Here is a 22,347-nt window from a genome sequence, read left to right as displayed (position 1 = left end):
CACGGTGGCACAATGATTAGCGCTGCTGCCTCACAGTTCCACAAACCAGGGTTCGATTCCTGCCTTGAATCACTGTCTGCAGAGTCTGCACGTCCTCCCCATGTCTGCATGGGTTTCCTCCAGGTGCTCCGGTTTCCCCCCACAGTCCAAAGATGTGCGAGTTAGGCTGATGGGCCATGCTAAATTGCCCCTTAGTGTCAGAGGGACTAGCAGGGTAAATATGTGGGCTTACAGGAATAGGGTCTGGGTGGGATTGTTGTCAGTGCGAGTTGGTTGGGCTAAATGGCCTCCTGCGCTGTAGGGATTCTATAATATAATGAAAAGTGTTGTTTCTTGTGCACTATACAGACAAAGCGTATTGTCATAGAGTGTATAGGGGAGAAGGAAAGGAGAGGGTGCAGATTGTAGTGTTACATCATAGCTAGAGTGTAGAGAAAAATCAACTTAATGCAGAGTAAGTCCATTCAAAAGTCTGACAGCAGCAGGGAAGAAGCTGTTCTTGTGTCGGTCGATATGTGACCTCAGATGTTTGTATCTTTTTCCCAATGGAAGAAGGTGGAAGAGAGAATATCCGGGGTGTGTAGGGTCCTTAATTATACTGGCTGCTTTGTCAAGGCAGTGGGAAGTGTAGACAGAGTCAGTGGATGGGAGGCTGGTTCGCATGATGGATTGGGCTACATTCACAACCTTTTGTAGTTTCTTATGGCCTTGGGCAGAGCAGGAGCCCAGACCAAACTGTGATACAACCAGAAAGGATGCTTTCTATGGTGCATCTGTAAAAGTTGGTGAGAGTTGGAGCTGACATTCCAAACTTCCTTAGTCTTCTGAGAATGTTGAGGCATTGGTGGGGCTTTGAGTGAGTGAGTGAGGAATGGAGGGAGTGCAGTTGAGTGAGGGGGAATCAGGAGGTGACAGAACGACGGATGGAAAGAGTGAGAAGGGATGAGGCAGTGAAGCGGTGTGGAGGGAGAGAGAAAAGATGAGGGAGTGAACAGGGGAATGAGAAATAAAGGGAGGAATGGAGTGAAAGAATGAGGGGAGAGTGAAAGTGTGAGGGATGGAGTAATGAGGGAAGGAGGGAGAAAGGGTGGGACTTAATGAAGATGTGATGCAGTGATGGAGGGAGTGAGGGTGTGAGGAAGGAGTGGAGGTATGAGTAGAGTGAGGGTGGAGGAGGGAGGGGAAACAATGGCGCTGTTACTCTTCCCAGTCGCAGGGGGCGCTGTGCGCTGCCTGTCTGAAAGATGGCGATGCCTTCAATGGTCACAGTGAGAGTGAGCATGCGCACAACTCAGAGCCACGGAGCCCTGTGTGACCCGCACGTGACCCGAAATATCACGTGACCTGTGTTCGCGAGGCGAAGGAGCTGGAAGCAGAGGTGAGAGTGAGTGAGAGGGAGTGAGGGAGAGGGAGAGGGAGGGATAGGGATAGTGAGTGAGTAGAGAGGGAGGATAGGGAGAGAGGGGTTGAGGGAGGGAGGGAGAGAGGGGGTGGGTGAGGGAGGGAGGGAGAGAGGGGGTGGGTGAGGGAGGGAGAGAGAGGGGGTGGGTGAGGGAGGGAGGGAGGGAGAGAGGGGGTGGGTGAGGGAGGGGGTGAGGGAGGGAGGGAGGGGGTGGGTGAGGGAGGGAGGGAGGGAGAGAGGGGGTGGGTGAGGGAGGGAGGGAGGGAGAGAGGGGGTGGGTGAGGGAGGGAGGGAGAGAGGGGGTGGGTGGGTGAGGGAGGGAGGGAGAGAGGGGGTGGGTGGGTGAGGGAGGGAGGGAGAGAGAGAGGGGGTGGGTGAGGGAGGGAGAGAGAGAGGGGGTGGGTGAGGGAGGGAGGGAGAGAGGGGGTGGGTGAGGGAGGGAGGGAGGGAGAGAGGGGGTGGGTGAGGGAGGGAGGGAGGGAGAGAGGGGGTGGGTGAGGGAGGGAGGGAGAGAGGGGGTGGGTGAGGGAGGGGGTGAGGGAGGGAGGGAGGGGGTGGGTGAGGGAGGGAGGGAGGGAGAGAGGGGGTGGGTGAGGGAGGGAGGGAGGGAGAGAGGGGGTGGGTGAGGGAGGGAGGGAGAGAGGGGGTGGGTGGGTGAGGGAGGGAGGGAGAGAGGGGGTGGGTGAGGGAGGGAGGGAGAGAGGGGGTGGGTGAGGGAGGGAGGGAGGGAGAGAGGGGGTGGGTGAGGGAGGGAGGGAGAGAGGGGGTGGGTGAGGGAGGGAGGGAGGGAGAGAGGGGGTGGGTGAGGGAGGGAGGGAGGGAGGGAGAGAGGGGGTGGGTGAGGGAGGGAGGGAGAGAGGGGGTGGGTGAGGGAGGGAGGGAGGGAGAGAGGGGGTGGGTGAGGGAGGGAGGGAGAGAGGGGGTGGGTGAGGGAGGGAGGGAGAGAGGGGGTGGGTGAGGGAGGGAGAGAGGGGGTGGGTGAGGGAGGGAGGGAGGGGGTGGGTGAGGGAGGGAGGGAGGGAGAGAGGGGGTGGGTGAGGGAGGGAGGGGAGAGATAGGAAGGGAGATAGAAATAGAGTGAGGGAGGGAATGAGCGAGAGGATGTGAGAAATAGAGGGAGGGAGGAATAGGGATAGTGAGTGAGAGAAACAGGGAGAGATGTATGGTGGAGTGAAAGATAAAGGGGGTGAGAGAGTTTGAGAGGGAGTTAGTGAGAGATAGAAGGATAAGAGTGAGTGAGTAATAGAGGGAGAGGATACAGAGGGAGGGATAGGGACAAGGGGAACTAAAAGGGAACCAAAAGAAAAAATGCTAGAAAATCTCAGCAGGCCTGGCAGCATCTGTAAGGAGAGAAAAGAGCTGACGTTTCGATCCAGATGACCCTTTATCAATTATCATCTGGACTCGAAACATCAGCTCTTTTCTCTCCTCACAGATGCTGCCAGACCTGCTGAGATTTTCCGGTGTTTCCTCTTCTGGGTTCAGATTCCAGCATCAGCAGTAATTTGCTTTTATCCAGAGACTAAGAGGAAGACGGCGAGGGTGAGTGAGAGAAAGAGGGATGGATAGATAGGTCAGAAACTGGCTTAGTAATAACACACAAAGGGTAGTGTGGTAGAAGGCTGAGTGACTGGAGACTGGTGTCCAGCGGTGTACCACAGGGATCAGAACTGGAACGCTTATTGTTTGTTATATACGTAAATGATAGCGACGGTAATGTGAGGGGAATGTTAAGAAAGCCTGCAAACACCATGTTTGGTAGGATGGTTAATAGTGAAGAAGATAGTTGTAGGTTACAGGAGGATAGATTGGGCAGAGCAGTGGTAGACAGTATTTAACCAGTCCAAGATATGTGTGTGTGGGTTAGGTGGATTGGCCATGCTAAATTGCCCCTCAGTGTCAGGGGGATTAGCTAGGGTAAATGTTTGGGGATAGGAGCCAGTATTGCAGCTGGTGCAGTCTCGATGGGCCAAATGGCCACCACCTGCACTGTTGGATCCTGACCCTGATATGTGCAAGGTGATGCACTTTTGGGAAAAGGAACAAGATGAGGGAGTATTTAATGAATGGCAGGACACTGGGAATTTCAGAGGGATTTTGGAATAATTATTCACAGATCCCTGAAAGTGAGTAGGATAGTTGCTTTCATCAGTCATGGTATAAATTACAAGAACAAGGAGGTAATGATGGAATCATACAGAGTGTTGGTTAGGCCACAGCGGGAGAATCAGTTCTGGTCACCTCACTATAGGAAGATGTGATGGGAGTACAGAGGAGGTTCACCAGGATGCTGCCTGGGATGGAGCATTTGAGCTATAAGGAAAGGCTTGGATTGTTTCCTTCAGAGCAGAGAAGGCTGAGGGGGGGGGACATGACTAAGGTGCATCAGGTGATGAGGGGTATGGACAGGGTGGGTTGTGTTCCCCTTGGTTGAGGGATAAATTACGAGGGGGCATTGGTTTAGAGTGAGGGACAGGAGATTCAGAGGGGATTTGAGAAGTGTTTTCATTTGGAGGCAATCAGAAATACACTGCCTGGGAAGATAATGGAGACCGGAAACCTAACAACCTTTAAAAAATATTTGAGCACTTGAAATATCAAAACATTCAAGGATAGGGGACTACCACTGGTGGTAGTTGTCAGTGCAGACTTGATAGGCCTAAGGGCCTTTCCCGCACTGTATGACTCTATGACTAGTGAGTAAGAGAGAGAAGGGTAAATAGCAATTGGGGGTGGGGGGCGGTGGAGATAGTGGCACACTGCTGCCTCACAGTGCCAGGGACCCATGCTCGATTCCCAGCTTGGGTCGCTGTCTGTGTGGAACTTGCACATTCTCCCCGTACCTGTGTGGGTTTCCTCCCGCAGTCCGAAGATGTCCAGGCCTGGTGGATGGATCATGGTGAATGTCTGAGGTTACAAGAATAGCCACAGTAAGAAGTCTCACAACACCAGGTTAAATTCAACCAGTTTATTTGATAGTAATCCACAAGCTTTCAGAAACACTGTTCCTTTGTCAGGTGTGTGAAAGGTTCTGATCAGAGAAGGTCATATAAAGTCACACACAGTTTACAGAATACTGATTAGAATGTGAACAGCTAACCTGCTGTTCAAGTCTTAAAGGTGCAGACAGTGTGAGTGGAGATAGCATTAAGCATAGGTTAAAGAGATGTGTCTTGTCTCCAGACAGGACAGTTAGTGAAATGTTGCAAGTTCAGGCAAGTCACGGGGGTTACAGATAGTGTGACATGAACCCAAGATCCCTGTTGAGACCGTTCTCACATGTGCAGAACTTGGCTATCAGTTTCTGCTCAGCGACTCTGCGCTGTCTTGTGTCGTGAAGGCTGCCTTGGAGAATGTTTACCCGAAGGTCAGAGGCCGAATGCTCGTGACCATTGAAGTGTTCGCCAACAGGAAGGGGACAGCCTTGCCTCGTGATTGTCGAGCGATGTTCATTCATCCGTTATCATAGTGTCTGTATGGTCTCCCCAATGTACCTTGCCTCGGGACATCCTTTCCTGCAGCGTATCAGGTAGACAACGTTGGCCGAGTTGCAAGAGTATTTACCGTGTACCTGGTGGATGGTGTTCTCATGTGTGATGATGGTATCCATATCGATGAGCCAGCATGTCTTGCAGAGGTTGCTGTGGCAGGGTTGTGTGGTGTTGTGGTCACAGTTCTCCTGAAGGCTGGGTAGTTTGCTGCGGACAGTGGTCTGTTTGAGGTTGTGTGGTTGTTTGACAATCACCAGGCAAGATTGTTCCCTTCCTGTTGGTGAACACTTCAGCGGTCATGGGCATTCAGCCTCTGGACTTCGGCTAAACGTTCTCCAAGGCAGCCTTCACGACACAAGACAGTGCAGAGTCGCTGAGCAGAGACTGATAGCCAAGTTCCGCACACGTGAGGACGGTCTCAACAGGGATCTTGGGTTCATGTCACACTATCTGTAACCCCCGTGACTTGCCTGATCTTGCAACATTTCACTTACTGGCCTGCCTGGAGACAATACACATCTCTTTAACCTATGCTTAATGCTATCTCCACTCACACTGTCTGCACCTTTAAGACTTGAACAGCAGGTTAGCTGTTCACATTCTAATCAGTATTCTGTAAACTGTGTGTGACTTTATATGACCTTCTCTGATCAGAACTTTCCACATACCTGACGAAGGAACAGCATTTCCGAAAGCTTGTGGGATTACTATCAAATAAACTGGTTGGACTTTAACCTGGTGTTGTGAGACTTCTTACTGTGTTTACCCCAGTCAAATGCCACATCGTTACAGGGATAGGGCAGCCCTTTCAGAGAGTCAGTGCAAACTCGATGGGCTGGATGGCCTCATTCTGTGTTGTCAGGTTTGTATGGTTTTCATAGAATCATAGAACCCTACAGTGCAGATAGAGGCCCTTCAGCCCAGCGATTCTGCACCAAACACAATCCCACCCAGGCCCTACCTGCATATCCCTACATATTTTACCCACTAATTCCTCTAACCGAAGCATCTCAGGACACTAAGGGGCAATTTTAGCATAGCTAATCAACCTAACCCCCACATGTTTGGACTGTGGGAGGAAACTGGAGCATCCTGAGGAAACCCACGCAGACATAACATAAGAACATAAGAACATAAGAAATAGGAGCAGGAGTAGGCCATCTGGCCCTTCGAGCCTGCCCCGCCATTCAGTAAGATCATGGCTGATCTGTCGTGGCTCAGTTCCACTTTCCCGCTCTCTCCCCATAACCCTTAATCCCCTCTCTTATCAAAAACCCATCAACCCGCTTCTTAAAAATATTTAGCGAGGCAGCCTCCACCACTTCAACGGGCAGAGAATTCCAGAGATTCACCACCCTTTGAGTGAAGAAGTTCCTCCTCAACTCCGTTCTGAACCGCCCCCCCTTTATCTTGAGGCTGTGCCCCCTAGTCCTACTGTCTTTTTTGAGCGGGAAGAGTCTTTCCACCTCTATCCTATCCATCCCATTCATCATCTTATACGTCTCAATGAGATCTCCCCTCATTCTTCTAAACTCTAACGAGTACAAGCCCAGTTTATTCAGCCTCTCCTCATAGCTCAACCCCCTCAACTCCGGTATCAGCCTAGTAAACCTCCTCTGCACTCCCTCCAGGGCCAAAATATCCTTGCGCAGGTGCGGCGCCCAAAACTGCACACAGTACTCCAGCTGCGGCCTCACCAATGCCCTATACAGCTGCAGCAAGACCTCCCTACTTTTATATTCAATCCCCCTCGCTATGAAGGCCAGCATCCCATTCGCCTTCCTGACCACCTGCTGCACTTGCAGGCTGGGTTTTTGCGACTCATGCACAAGGACCCCGAGGTCCCTCTGCACCGTCGCCTGCTGCAGTTTTTCGCCACGTAAGTAATAGTCCTTCCTACCATTCTTCCTACCAAAGTGGACCACCTCACACTTGCCAACATTAAATTCCATTTGCCATTTCCTGGCCCATTCGCCCAGCCTATCTAGATCCTTCTGCAGACTCTCCACACCCTCCGCACAATTTGCCTTTCCCCCAATCTTGGTGTCATCAGCAAATTTCGACACCCTACACTCGGTTCCCTCCTCCAGATCATCTATATAAATGGTAAATAGCTGAGGCCCCAGCACCGACCCCTGGGGCACACGAGGAGAATGTGCAAACTCCACACAGACAGTGACCCAAGCCGGGAATCAAACCCAGGTCCAATTAGCCCTGCTGTCAGACAGCAGTGCTGGCCGCTGTCCTACTGTTTTATCAAGAGGGAGTGGGGGAGAGAGCGGTGAGGGGGGAAGCTGAGGGTGGTGAGAGAGAAGGGGGATGGGGGTAGTGAGAGGGAACAGGGGTGGTGGGGGTTGGGTGTGAGAGGCATGGTGTGGTGCACCTGAGAGGCTGTGCAGGGCTGGGTGAAAGGGACGGTGTGTGGGATGTAATGGAGTGCCAGGGCTCGTGATAGACTGGGTGAGTTTGTGTTGGAGAAGCTGTTAGGCACACGGGAGGGAGAGGTTGCAGGATTGGAGAGGAGCTTGTGTTGATGTGTTTTATTCTGGTCAGTTTGCAGGGAGCAGCAACGGGGTGAGCTGATCTGAGCAGATCTTGGGAGCTGTGTTGTTGATGCTGTGCAGTCTCAGGCTGTGGGCCTGACTCGACTCTGGGTTACGTATTACTGAGGGAGATTGTGTGTGGGGCACTGCAGGAAGGCCGGACGAAAAATCTCAGCAACTGCCTGAAAGCTGCCCATTCAACATCGAGAGAATTAATTAGAAAAGAACTTTGAACTAAATGAAGAAGGAATTGAAAAGAAATACTCCATGTTAACGAGGCTTCAGAATGGGAACAAACTACACAGAAGGTGAGAGCTTTATTCCATCTGTCCTCCGCGTGTGTCTGATAATGTGACAGTCTGTCATCCCCAACAGCTCCAGTGTTGTCAATGAAAAATGTTTCTGTCTCACCACATTCCTGTGGAATCACTTAGAGTGCTGAGTGAGAAGGTTGCTGGCTGCTTCAACAGTGCGGCGCTCCCTCAGCACGGACCCTCTGACTGACAGTGCGGCGCTCCCTCAGCACGGACCCTCTGACTGACAGTGCGGCGCTCCCTCAGCACGGACCCTCTGACTGACAGTGCGGCGCTCCCTCAGCACGGACCCTCTGACTGACAGTGCGGCGCTCCCTCAGCACGGACCCTCTGACTGACAGTGCGGCGCTCCCTCAGCACGGACCCTCTGACTGACAGTGCGGCGCTCCCTCAGCACGGACCCTCTGACTGACAGTGCGGCGCTCCCTCAGCACGGACCCTCTGACTGACAGTGCGGCGCTCCCTCAGCACGGACCCTCTGACTGACAGTGCGGCGCTCCCTCAGCACGGACCCTCTGACTGACAGTGCGGCGCTCCCTCAGCACGGACCCTCTGACTGACAGTGCGGCGCTCCCTCGGCGTGGACCCTCTGACTGGCGGGGTGGCGCTCCAGTTAATGCCAAACGCAGCATTAACCGGAGCACAAGTGTTATCTAAAACTAGTTACCCAAGTCTGCTGTGATTTGAGTGAGACATTGGTGCAAAGTGAGCTATCGCTAATACTATTGCGAATGCAGCTTGCCCTCCCGGTCTCCCATTGTGATGGTGCTGTGAGATGTGATAGTGAGATGTGATAACGGGCTGTTTAAATACCAACTGTTCCTGCCCTTGACAGGGTCAACTAGGACAGCATGGTGACACAGTTATTGGCACTGCTGTCTCACAGTGCAAGGGAGCTGGGTTTGATTTCTGGCTTGGGTCACTGTCTGCAGAGTCTGCACGTTCTCCCCGTGTCTGTGTGGGTTTCCTCCAGGTCCTCCGGTTTCCTCACTGTTTGAAAGCCGTGCTGGCTAGGGTGCATTGGCCGTGTTAAATTCTCCCTCAGTGTACCTGAACAGGCGCCGGAGTGTGGCAATTTAGAGATTTTCACAGTAACTTCATTGCAGTGTTAATGTAAGCTTTGTGACTGTGAGAAATCAACTGAACAGAACAGCTGACCTTGACTGCAAAGCCTGCGACCCGAGACAGGAGGAGGCCATTTGACCCCTCGGGTCTGCCGTGCCAGCCAGTAAGATCATTGCTGACCTTCCCTTTCGCCTTCATGTCTGTCCCGCGAACCGCGTCCTTGATCAAAATTGTCTCTAACTCCATCTCGGACATATTCACTGAGCCGCAGCCCCCACTGCTGTCAGCGAAGGAGAGATTCCTCCTCACCTCTGTCTTCATTGGGAGACCCCCCAACTCTCATTTTTACCCCTAGTTCTAGAATGTTATCTGTTTGAATGAGGTCACCTTTAGTTCTTTTCCAATGGGGACGGCCCTGACCTGTTTAAACCTTGCTGCAAACCCCTTCATCCCCGGAATTACAGTGGTGAACCATCTGAATGTATCGCTCTCTACTATTTTACTCAATCATTGAAACCATCGTTCAGTGCAGCGAATTTAAAATGTGTATTCAGGTTTGTCTCTATATTCACTTCACCCCCCTGCCTAGCCATTCTGCCATCAATTAACAGCCCTGGTTACACCTCCTGACCCTTCCCTCACCCCCTCCCTTCTCCTGCTGGGATCTGCCCCCCCCGGCCCTTTCCGCCATATCACGCACCTTCCAAGATGGCGGATAGAGTGGTTTCATTCCCGTGGAGGATCCTGGGTAAGAAAGTCTCCATTATCCATCCCTTCATTGAGCTGGTGGCGAAACGCACAATCTTTTACATCCCCTTAAACTGATGCAGAAGCAGAAAATGCTGGAAAACCTCAGCCTGTGTGACCACGTTGTCACTCGGACTCCAAATGTTAGCTGGAATCTGTCTCCACTGATGTACTACTTGTTTCCAATTCCAGCACCTGCAGTATTTTGCTTTTATTCTGTTACGCTGATGCTCTGTCCCTCCCTTCCGGGGGAGGAGTGAATGGGTTCCACCACAGGCATTATTTAGAGAACAGTGGGATTTCCCCAGGGTCCGGAGAGGACAGAGGAAAAGTTCCAGTGGAAATGCAGGAACACTGGAAAGCCAGTGGAATACAGGCAGCAATGCAGTGATGAACAGCGATATGTTTCTCACTCACTCTGGGACACATTGCAGTCTGTGAACTTGGGATCATGTACATCAGCCAGAGATTGAAAGCCCCTCAGTTAAGTGCCTCAAAGCGCGCGGCCCCCCTCAGCCCTGTCCCTCCAGCCGGCGCGCAGGACAGAGTGGATAGGTGGAAAGTGTTCCTGCTCATAAATCACTGTTTCATCGAGCGGTTCAAAGTGGTTACAAGAGACACAAATGTGATGAGAAAATATTTCTTCGCCCAGCGAGTGGTTAAGTTGTGAAATGCCTTCCCCGAGGGTGTGGTGGAGGCAGCTTCAATCAAAAGATTAAAAGGGACTGAAATGCTTCCTCCATTGCTGTGACAATTCTGTGATGGGAGGGAGTTGTAGGGCCTGGAGGAGGTTACAGAGATAGGGAGGGGGTTGTCAGGGCTGGTGGAGGGTAGTGATAGGGAGGGGATTGTAGGGCCTGGAGGAGGTTACAGAGATAGGGAGGGGGTTGTCAGGGCTGGTGGAGGTTAGAGATAGGGAGAGGTTTGTAGGGACTGAAGGAGGTTAGATGTAGGGAAAGTGTATAAGGGCTGGAGGAGGTTACAGTGATAGGGAGAGGATGTTGGGACTGGAGGAGGTTAAAGAGATAGGAAGAAGGTGTCGGGGCTGGAGAAGGTTAGAGAGATAAGGAGGGTTGTAGGGCAGGACGAGGTTAGAGAGATAGGGAGGGCTGGAGGAGGATAGAGAGATAGGGAGGGTTGTAGGGCTGGAGGAGGATAGAGAGATAGGGAGGGTTGTAGGGCTGGAGGAGGTTAGAGAGAATAGGGGTTTGTAGGTGCTGGAGGAGATTACCGAAAGGATGGGCAGTGGTAAGCATTTAAAATTCAAATTGGTGAACTCCAGAAGTTGTTTGTTCTTGTTTGGCGCAAGAGTGGTAAAGGAATTGTGGTCACACCATGGCTTAGAAGGCAAATTAGAGACAGCATTAGATTCAAGGAAGAAGCATCTAAATTGGCAAGAGAAAGAAATAAGCCTGAGGATTGGGAGCAGTTTAACATTCAAAGGAGGAGAAATGGATTGATTAAGGGAAAAATCGAGTATGAAAATAAGCTGATGGGGAACATAAAATCTGACTAAAAGTTTCTGTAGTTACGTAAAGAGAAAAAGATTGACAAAAACGAATGTAGGCCTCTTCCAGTCAAAAATGGGAAATCATAAAGGGGAATAAAGAAATGGTTGAGGGATTAAATTTGTACTTCAGCCTTCACAAAGGAAGACATGAATAGTGTACTGGAAGTGCTGAGAGAAACAAGTTTTAGTGAGGAACTAAAGGAAATCAGCATTAGTAGGGTAATGGTTTTGGGGAAATTGATGAGATTGAAGGTGGATAAATCTCCAGGTCCTGGTAAATGTCATCCCAGAATACTTAGGGAAGTTCTGGAATAGTTCCTACAGATTGGAGGGTAGCTAATGTAAGCCTGCTATTCAAAAAGGGAGATGGAAAGAAAACAAGGAACTACAGACCAGTGAGCCTAACGCCCTATTGGGGAAGTTGCTTAAGTCTATTATCAAGGATTTCATAATTCAGTATTTGGAAAGCAGTGGGCGGCATGATAGCACAGTGAATAGCACTGCTGCCTCGCAGTGCCAAGGACCTGGGTTTGATTCCTGGCTTGGTACACTGTGTGGAGTTTACGTCTTCTCCCCATGTCTGTTGAGCTTCCTCCGGATGCTCTGGTTTCCTCCCACAATCCAAAGATATGCTGGTTAGGTTGATTGGCCATACTAAATTGCCTTTTAGTGTCAGGGAACTAGCCGGGTAAACACGTGAGTCTACGGGATGGATGGGATTGTTATCGGTGCAGAATCAATGGGTTGAATGGCCGCCTTCTGCACTGTAGGGATTCTACAATATAATCAGACAAAGCCAGCGTGGATTTATAAGGGGGAAACTATGCTTGATGAATCTACTGGAATTTTTTGAGGATGTAACTATTAGAGTTGATCGAGCAGAACCAGTGGATGTGGTTTATTTAGACTTTCAGAAGGCTTTTGATAATGTCTCGCATAACAGACTACTATGTAAAGTCAAAGCAAATGGGATTGCAGATAATGTCTTGAGATGGATAGAAAGCTGGTTAGCAGACAGGAAGCAAAGAGCTTGCATAAATGGGTCTTTTTCTGATTGGCAGTCAGTGACTAGCGGTGCGACGCAGAGGCCAGTCCTCAGACCTTAACTGTTTACAATCTATATAAATGATCTGTAAGGAAGAACAGAGTGTAACATCGTAAAATTTGCAGATGATACTAAAATAGGTGGGAAAGAGGCAGTGAAGAGGAGATAAAGATTTTACAGAGGGATATAGATAGGCTAGGAGAGTGGGCCAAATTTTGTCAGATGGAGTTTAATGTGGATAAGTGAGAGGTTATCCATTTTAGCAGAAAAAAATAGACTAATTGTTACCTAAATAGAAAGATTCAAAATGCGTCCAGGCAGAGGGATTTGGGTGTCTGTGTTCATAAATCACAAAGTTGGTATGCAGGTGCAGCATGTAATAAAAAAGGCAAATGGGAGGTTGGCATTGATTGCAAAGGGATGTTAATATAGACAGGGACGTGTTCTCTTCTACACTTCCTGAAGTTGATGGTAATCTTTGTTTTGTTGACACTGAGGGAAAGATTATTAGAACATAGAAAAACTACAGCACAAACAGGCCCTTTGGCCCACAAATTGTGCCAAACATATCCCTACCTACTGGGCTTACCTGTAACCCTCAATCCTATTAAGTCCTATGTACTGATCCAGAAGTCTCTTAAAAGACCCTATCGAATCCATCTCCACCACCACTGACGGCAGCCGATTCCAGGCACCCACCACCCTCTGAGTGAAAAACATACTCCTGACATCTCCTGTGTACCTACTCCCCAGCACCCTAAACCTGTGTCCTTTTGTGGCAGCCATTTCAGTCCTGGGAAAAGGACTTATTGCCGCACCAGTTCACCAGGTTCTCTATCTCATTCCTGTTCTCTGTCTCAACATCGTTTGAGATCCAACTCACTACGGTGGTGTCGTCAGCAAACTTAAAAGTCAAGTTGGAGAGGAATTTGGCCACACGGTCATACTATGTAAGGAATATAGTAGGAAACAGTCTTGTGGAGCACCGGTGTGGACGATCGTGGGAGGAGGTGTTGTTGCCTATCCTTACTGATTGTGGTCTGTGAGTTAGGAACTTCAGGATCCAGTCGCAGAGGGAGGTGCTGAGGCCCAGGCCACGGAGTTTGGAGGTGAGGTTTGTAGGAATAATGATGTTAAAGGCTGAGCTGTTGCCAATGAATAGGAACCTGATGTTTGTTATCTAGGTACCACATGGTAGGTTGTTGAATAAGGTTAAATCTCACAGGACCCAGCGTGTAGTATCTAAATGGATACAAAATTGGCTTCTTGACAGAATGCGGACATTCTTGAAGGCGTTCTTGACAGAAGCCAGAGGGTGGTTGTCAAACTGGAGGCCTGTGACCAGTGGTGTGCCTGAGGGATCAGTGCTGGGTTCACTGTTATTTGTCATTTATATTAATGATTTGGATGAGAATATAGGAGGCACGGTAGTAAGTTTGCAGCTGACACCAAGATTGGTGGCACCCGAGGGGACACAAGTTAAAAGTGAGGGGTGGAAGACTTAGTTGGGATTTGAGGAAAAGCTTTTTTTCCCCAGAGGGTGGTGAGGGTCTGGAATGCGTTGCCTGGGAGGGTGGTCAAGGTGGGATGCCTCACATCCTTTCAGTAGTACCTGGATGAGTAGTTCATCTGCCATAACGTTCAAGGCTTTGGGCCAGGTGCTGGCAAGTGGGATTAGGTGGGAGTTCAGGGTATTTCGTGTGTCAGTGCAGACTCGATAGGCTGAAGGGTCTCTTCTACACTGTAGTAATCTGAGATTCTGGCCCCTTCATCACTTTAACACTCTCATCTCCAGCTTCACAATCCCCCTTGGATCTCTGTGCTCCCCTTGTTATGGTCTTGTGATTAGCCTCACTACAGGGGAACCACCGCTGTCCTGCTTTTAGGTTCTCCCTCCCTGTTTGAACATAGAACATTACAGCGCAGAACAGGCCCTTCGGCCCACGATGTTGCGCCGACCAATTAAAAAGCAATGACCCTCTAACCTAAACCAATCCCTTTCCATCCATAAACCTATCCACGGATCTCTTAAACGCCCCCAAACTAGGCGCATTTACAACTGCAGCAGGCAGGGCATTCCAATCCCTCACCACCCTCTGGGTAAAGAACCTACCTCTGACATCCGTCCTATAACTACCACCCCTTAATTTAAAGCTATGCCCCCTCGTGCTAGCTTTCTCCATCCGAGGAAAAAGGCTATCACTGTCCACCCTATCTAAACCTCTAATCATCTTATATGTTTCAATAAGATCCCCTCTTAGCCGCCGCCTTTCTAACGAAAACAACCTCAAATCCCTCAGTCTCTCCTCATGGGACCTCCCCTCCATACCAGGCAACATCCTGGTAAACCTCCTCTGCACCCTCTCCAAAGCCTCCACATCCTTCCTATAATGTGGGGACCAGAACTGCACACAGTACTCCAAGTGCGACCGCACCAGAGTTTTGTACAGTTGCAACATGACACTGCGACTCCTAAATTCAATCCCCCTACCAATAAATGCCAAGACACCGTATGCCTTCCTAACAACCCTATCTACTTGATTCCCAACTTTCAGGGATCTATGTACACATACACCTAGATCCCTCTGTTCATCCACACTATTCAGAGTCCTACCGTTAGCCCTATACTCGACACATCTGTTATTCCTGCCAAAGTGAATTACCTCACACTTTTCCACATTAAACTCCATCCGTCACCTCTCGGCCCAGCTCTGCAACTTGTCCAAGTCTCCCTGTAAACTATGACACCCTTCCTCACTATCTACCACACCTCCGACTTTGGTGTCATCAGCAAATTTACTGATCCACCCAACTATACCCTCATCCAGATCATTTATAAAAATTACAAACAGCAGTGGCCCCAAAACAGATCCCTGAGGCACACCACTTGTAACTGAACTCCATGACGAATATTTACCATCAACCACCACCCTCTGTCTCCTATCTGCTAGCCAATTCCTGATCCAATTACCTAAATCACCCTCAATCCCATACATCTGCATTTTCTGCAGAAGCCTTCCATGGTGAACCTTATCAAACGCCTTATTAAAGGCCATATATACCACGTCAACTGCCTTACCCCCATCCACCTCTTTGGTCACTTTCTCAAAAAACTCAATAAGGTTAGTAAGGCATGACCTACCCTCCACAAAACCATGTTGACTATCTCCAATCAATTCATTACTCTCTAATGAAGGTTTGAGCAGGTTTTAATTGTCTCCTGTAATATCGCTACGTGCAGCATGGTGTCAGAGTTTGAGAGTTACTCCTGTGCGGTGCTGGGATATTCTGAGGTGTGACTTAAATGGGTGTTGGAGTGATGACGGCAGTATTGCTGGGTTAATGAATTCTCTGATTTTCTCTACACAGCGTTCTCTATAGCACTGATTGACGCAGCATTCGATAAGGATGAGTCTGTCCGACAGGAAGTATCACAGGCCCTTCGGGAACTGGGCTACCATCATCCCAGGCTGGTCCTCCTGGCTTGTCACTCGTACCTCACCAAGCACAGCAAGGTAGGTCACAGAGCCTGCGTCTTGCTTGTCGGATAGCGTTCCCCAGCCTCCAATACACACTATCTGGTTTAATCCAAACTGCGCTGGCTCCAATCCAATCCCCCCCCACGGCAGCTGGTGAAATTTGAATTCAATAAAAAATATCTGGAATTAAGAATTTACTGATGACCATGAAACCGTTGTCAATTGTCGGAAAAACCCATTTGGTTCACTAATGTCCTTTAGGGAAGGAAATCTGCCATCGTTACCCGGTCTGGCCTACACGTGACTGCGGAGCCACAGCAGTGTGGTTGATGATTAACTGCCCTCTACCACTCAGTTGATGAATATCACCTGCTGGCATTGCCAGCGACTCCCACATCAGTAAATAAACTTAAAACTGACACAATTCTCTTTTGAAAGCTGCAATTGAATCTGTCTCCACCACACAGTCAGACAGTACATTCCAGATCCTAACCACTCGCTGTGTGAATCTGTCTCCACCACACTCTCAGACAGTGATGACCAGTTGCTGTGTAGAAATGTTTCTCCTCATGTCGCTATTGCTACTTTTACCAATCGGCCTAACCATCTGCCTCTGGATCCATCCTCCAGTGGGCACGGTTTCTCTGCAAATGTGATTTTAAATCCCTTCAGCAAATCTCTGTTCTGTTTCTGCAGCTGGTCCATGTTCATCGCATCATCATTCTCCAAAGTATGGAGGCCATCGTCAAGGAGACCATCGACCAGCTGGACCAATCGCTGGCCAGGATGGTCATCTCCTTGGCTTCAGAAGAAATGACCAGGTCGAAGGTAGTTTGCCACTTTCATCAATCTCCCGTGCGCACCGTACAAGGACAAGTGCTCTTTCTGCCTGTTGTGATTGGCTGTTCAAACATGGGGGTCATCATAGTCAACTGGGGTTTGTGAGTAGAAGACATTGCAGCTAATTACCTTCCTCTGCTCTGAGGGCAGCATGGTGGCACTGCTGCCTCACAGCACCAGGGACCTGGCCTTGGGTCACTGTTTGGGTGGAGTTCGCACATTCTCCCCGTATCAACATGGGTTTCCTCCGGGTGCTCCGGTTTCCTCCCACAGTCCAAAGATGTGCGGGTTAGGTTGATTGGCCGTGCTAAAAGTTGCCCCTTAGATTCATGAGATGCGTAGGTTAGAGGGATTAGTGGGTAAATATTAGGGAAATGGGGGTAGGGCCTGGGTAGGATTGTGGTCAGTGCAGACTTGATGGGCCGAATGGCCTCCTTCTGCACTGTAGGGTTTCTATGCCAACCAGGTTTCCTAAACTGAGCTAGTCCCATTTACCTGAGTTTGGCCCATATCCCTCTAAACCCTTTCCTAAATCCATGTACCTATCCAAATGTCAAATGCTGTCTTCATCACCCTACCTACCTGTGACGCCACTTTCAAGGAACTAAGCTGCACCCCGAGGTTGCTCTGTTTGACAACACTCCCCAGTACCCTACCATTAACTGAGTAAGTCCTGTCCTGGTTCGATCTACCAAAATGCATCACCTCGTGTTTGTCTAAATTAAACTCCATCTGCCATTCGTCAGCCCACTGGCCCAATTGATCAAGATCCCATTGCAATTGGAGATAACTTTCTTCACTATTCACGATGCCACCAATCTTGGTGTCATCTGCAAACTTACTAACCATGCCTACTAAATTCTCATCCAAATCTTTAATATAAATAACAAATAACAGTGGGCCCAGCACTGATCCCTGAGGCACATTGCTGGTCACAGGCCTCTAGTTTGAAAAACAATCCTCTACAACCATCCAGTCTTCTGTCATCAAGCCAATTTTGTATCCATTTAGCCAACTCACCCTGGATCCCGTGAGATTGAGATACATAAGGTGAAAAGGGGGATTGACGAAGTAGACCTGAAGAAGATGTTTCCTCGGGGGGGGGGCAATCTAGAACAGAAGGTCATAGTTTTACGATTTCTGACAGACAAGGGAATTAAGGGTTATGGGGAGAAAGCGGGAAAGTGGAACTGAGCCACTTCAGATCAGCCATGATCTTATTGAATGGCGGGGCAGGCTCGAAGGGCTAGATGGCCTACTCCTGCTTCTATTTCTTATGTTCTTGTAGGATAATGTTTAAAACAGAGATGGGGAGAAATGACTTCTCTCAAAGCATGGTGAACCTGTGGAATTCACTAGCCCAGAGTGCGGTGCATGCCAGGACATTGAGTACATTTCAGGAGGGGGAAGATAGGTTTTTAATGGGTTGGAGGGTTGTAGAGAACAGGCAGGAAAGTGGAGTTGAGTCTGAGATGAGATCAGCCATGATCATCATGAATGGTGGAGCAGGTTTGAGGGGCTGAATGGCCGCCTTCTGCTCCGAGTTGCTGTAAAGCAGGTTGTTGAGTAGTGAGGTCAGTTGTGTCGACACAGGAACTGTGCAGTGACGGTGGAGTTTGTGTACAGTTTGTGTACAGGCTGTCTTCCTGACAGTTGGGGGGAGGCAGGGTGGGATGTCTCTGTCTCTCTCGATGTTTACCTGTGTGCTGTTTACTCTATCTCAGGAGGTGCTCCCGGACTGGCAGGAAGCTGCCAGTAAGCTGCTCGTGGCTTTGGGCTGCAGGTTCATCAATGAGGTGATGGAGGAGATTCTGCAGAAGTTCCAGCCCGGGATCCTGCCTCACTACTTCGTGGTTCACACTCTGGCCAATCTCTCCACAGCCAACGGTGAGGTCTTTGATTCTAGAAAGTTCCTTGTTTGTCCCTTCCCAGCGCTGAGGTTTGAAGGGGGCTACTGTCCACACAGTGCCACCTTTATTGTAACTTGGGGGTGGGGGGCGGCAGCTGTGCCTCTGGGCTGGGGGAGGGGCAGCAGCTGTGTCTCTGGGCCGGGGGAGGGGCAGCAGCTGTGCCTCCAGGCTGGGGGGGGTGGGGGTGGTGCGGGGTGTGGCAGCCGTGCCTCTGGGCCAGTGGGAGGCAGCAGTTGTCCCTGTGGGCTGGGAGGCTTGCCAGTAACAGAATGCTCTGTGCGTGTTTCTGCACTGTGTGTGCTGTTGGGCCCAGGTGTTCCTGCTGGTAATCGATCAGAATGGGATTGGTCTGTTCTGTGATGCCGCTGCAACTGAATAGCTGGCCAGCCCGTGGTGATGTCAGGGCCTCGTAGATGGGGTGAACGCTCTGACAGGGACCATTCGCGACTCCTCAATATTGAAGCAGTCCATGTTCAAATGCAACAAGGTCTGGACAGTATCCATGCTTGGGCTGATAAGTGGCAAGAAATATCTGTCCACACAAACGCCAGGCAATGACCATCACCAATAAGAGACACCCTAACCACTGCCCCTTGACATTCAATGGTGTTACCATCACTGAATCCCCCCACTGTCAACATCCTTGATGTTACCATTGACCAGAAACTCAACTGAACTCCCCACATAAACACAGTGGCTACAACAGCAGGTCAGAGACTGGGAATACTGCAGTGCGTAACTCACCCCCTGACTCCCCAAAGCCTATCCCTTATCTATAAGGCACAAGTCAGGAATGTGATGGAATACTCCCCATTTGCCTGGATGGGTGCAGCTCCAACAACACTCAAGAAGCTCAACACCATCCAGGACAAAACTTGATTGGCACCACATCTACAAACATCCGCTCCCTCCATCACTGACGCTCAGTAGCAGCAGTGTGTACTATCTACAAGAGGCGCTGCAGCAATTCATCAAATATACTTAGGCAGCACCTTTCAAACCCACGACCACTTCCATCCAGCAGGACAAGGGCAGCAGATACATGGGAACACCCCTGACAGCAAGCTCCCCTGCAAGCCACTCACCATCCTGACTTGGAAATATATCGGCCGTTCCTTCACTGTCGCTGGGTCACAATCCTGGAACTGCCTCCTTAACAGCATTGTGGGTGCACCTACACCTCAGGGACTGCAGCGGTCCAAGGAGGTAGCTCACCACCTTTTCAAGAGTAATTAGGGATGAGTAATTAAAAACAACAAAAAAAATGCTCTCTCTCCATGTACCACGTTCAAATTGGACGGGTTAGTTTCCATATTTTTGGACACATGAACAGTTGTAATGTTTAGTTGCTGCTGTGCTGACTGTTGGGTTTGTTCCTCAGTGTACGGTATGGTGCCCTTCCTGACTGCTATCCTGGGAACAATGCTGCCAATGCTGGGAATGGCAAAGCAGGACACAATGAAATCTGTCTTCACCATTGGTAAGAGATTTATCTGTAACGGGCGCAGCAAGCTTCACTGTGTATCTAACCCCGTGCTGTACCTGTCTTGGGAGTGTTTGATGGGGACAGTGTAGAGGGAGCTTTACTCTGTATCTAACCCCGTGCTGTACCTGTCCTGGGAGTGTTTGATGGGAACAGTGTAGAGAGAGCTTTACTCTGTATCTAACCCCGTGCTGTACCTGTCCTGGGAGTGTTTGATGGGGGGACAGTGTAGAGGGAGCTTTACTCTGTATCTAACCCCGTGCTGTACCTGTCCTGGGAGTGTTTGATGGGGACAGTATAGGGTGGTGTGGTGGGTGAACTGGATTGAATATAAAAAAATGTTTGTTTATATTGGGGCCTTTTGTCTGATATTAATGAGTGGAATTCGCTATTTATGCGGGTGATGGAAGCAGTGATGATGAATGATTTTGAAAAGTAATTTGAGCAGAGTTTGATTTGATTGAGAGACTGAATGGATTGGTCTGCAGGGAGCTGGCATGGATGAGCCGTAGTGTCTGCACCATACCTCTGGATGTTTATTGATTATTATTCAGGGCTGGACTAATTTGTCCCCATTCCTTTGTCCGTTGTCGGGGTTGCAGCTCTGGGACATTTCAGTGAGAGTATCCTGGAGTACTTGGCCAACCTGGACAAAGCCCCAGACCCCACGGTCAGGAAGGACGCCTTCTCCAGCGAGATCTACGCCTCGTACGAGATTCTCTTCAATGTGTGGCTGCAACACAAAGAGACCAAGGTGAGGGGGAGGGAGCGGGTTGAGGAAAATGGGGTAAAGGGGAGAGGTTGGTGGGTATGAGGGAGTTGGGAGGAAACAGGGTGAGGAGGAGTGTGCAGGGGGAGGGAGGCTGGTGAGGGGGTGAGGAGGAGTGTGTGGGGGGAGGGAGGTTGGTGAGGGGGTGAGGAGGAGTGTGTGTGGGGGGGAGGGAGGTTGGTGAGGGAGTGAGGAGGAGTGTGTGTGGGGGGGAGGGAGGTTGGTGAGGGAGTGAGGAGGAGTGTGTGTGGGGGGGAGGGAGGTTGGTGAGGGAGTGAGGAGGAGTGTGTGTGGGGGGGAGGGAGGTTGGTGAGGGGGTGAGGAGGAGTGTGTGTGGGGAGGAGGGAGGTTGGTGAGGGAGTGAGGAGGAGTGTGCTGGGGAGGGGGTTTTTGGCAGGGGGAGGGAGGGAGGCTGGGGAGGGGGTAAGGAGGAGTGTGTGTGGGGGGGGAGGGAGGTTGGTGAGGGGGAGTGTGCGGGGGGGGGAATAGGGGAGGGAGGCTGCGGAGGGGATGAGGAGGAGGGGGTGAGGGGGAGTGTGCAGGGGGAATGGGGGAGGAAGGCTGGGGAGGGGGGTAGTGGGGAGGGCGAGGGAAGCTGTGGATGGAGTGAGGGGGAGTGTGCAGGGGGAATGGGGGGTGATCTTGATGTTTCTCGAACCTGCTGCTAAATTCCAGAACTGTGAACCCATGGATCCAGCTGTGACGCCACCTCCTGCTCCTTTTCAATTCTGCTCACCAGAACTTGAATTTTTCTTTGCTTCCTGTTTTGACCAATGATTGTGTTTCTATTTCTCATTCCTTTTCCCCTTGAGCTACAGTAGAAAGTTAGGGATGGTAGAAACTCCAGCTCTCTTGTGAATTATGAGGATGACAGTGATGGACCTCCAGAGACAAGTGGGCACTTAATGTTTATTTATTAGTACCACAAGTAAGGCTTTCATTGCAATGAAGTTACTGTGAAAATCCCCTAGTTGCTGTACTCCAGCGCCTGTTTGGATAGACTGAGGGAGAAATTAGCATGAGTAATGCACCTAACCAGCACGTCTTTCGGACTGAGGGGAAACTGGAGCACCCAGAGGAAACCCATCAGACACAGGTAGAATGTGCAAACTCTACACAGTGACCCAAGCTGGGCATCAAACCTGTGTCGCTGGTGCTGTGAGGCAGCAGTGCTAACCACTGCGTTACCCACATAGGTGGTAGATGGAGTTTAATGTGAAGAAGTGAGAGATGATGCATTTTGGTAGGAAGAATATGGGAGACAATATTGAAAAAAAGGGGTAAAAGTCTGAAAGGGGTGCAGGAGCAGAGGGAGCTGGGCATTTATGTGTAGAGGGGAGGAGGTACTTGCTGTCTTGAGGCAAATCGGGATAAATCCTGATAAATCCCCAGGACCGGACAGGGTATTCCCTCGGACCTTGAAGGAGACTAGTGTTGAAATCGCAGGGGCCCTGGCAGAAATATTTAAAATGTCGGTATCCACGGGTAAGGTGCCAGATGATTGGATAGCTCATGTTGTTCCATTGCTTAAAAAAGGCTCAAAAAATAATCCGGGAAATTATAGGCTGGTAAGCTTGATGTCAGTAGTAGGTAAATTATTGGAAGGAGTACTAAGAGATATTATCTACAAATACTTGGATGGACGGGGACTTAATAGGGAGAGTCAACATGGCTTTGTGCGTGGTAGGTCATGTTTAACCAATCTATTAGAGTTTTTGAGAAGATTACCAGGGAAATGGACGAAGGGAA

General features: G+C 50.1%; 1 protein-coding gene across 1 annotated transcript in view; it reads left to right on the top strand.

The window, feature by feature from the left end:
- Nucleotides 1-1,343: 1,343 nt before the first annotated feature.
- The window catches only part of LOC145340047 (maestro heat-like repeat-containing protein family member 1), a 67,437-nt gene continuing 46,433 nt past the window's right edge, over nt 1,344-22,347 (top strand). Inside the window, exons 1-7 of the mRNA XM_080184465.1 lie at nt 1,344-1,378; nt 7,447-7,744; nt 15,487-15,632; nt 16,293-16,424; nt 18,161-18,323; nt 19,728-19,826; nt 20,432-20,583. Coding sequence (XP_080040591.1) covers nt 7,723-7,744; nt 15,487-15,632; nt 16,293-16,424; nt 18,161-18,323; nt 19,728-19,826; nt 20,432-20,583 — 714 coding nt within the window. The 5' untranslated portion in view covers nt 1,344-1,378; nt 7,447-7,722. The remainder of the gene's footprint in view (nt 1,379-7,446; nt 7,745-15,486; nt 15,633-16,292; nt 16,425-18,160; nt 18,324-19,727; nt 19,827-20,431; nt 20,584-22,347) is intronic.

This window comes from Carcharhinus amblyrhynchos, unplaced genomic scaffold (genome assembly GCF_965287045.1).
Source record: "Carcharhinus amblyrhynchos unplaced genomic scaffold, sCarAmb.v2.hapA scaffold_744, whole genome shotgun sequence".
NCBI lineage: Eukaryota > Metazoa > Chordata > Chondrichthyes > Carcharhiniformes > Carcharhinidae > Carcharhinus > Carcharhinus amblyrhynchos.
This window is presented reverse-complemented; position numbering and strand designations above follow the sequence as displayed.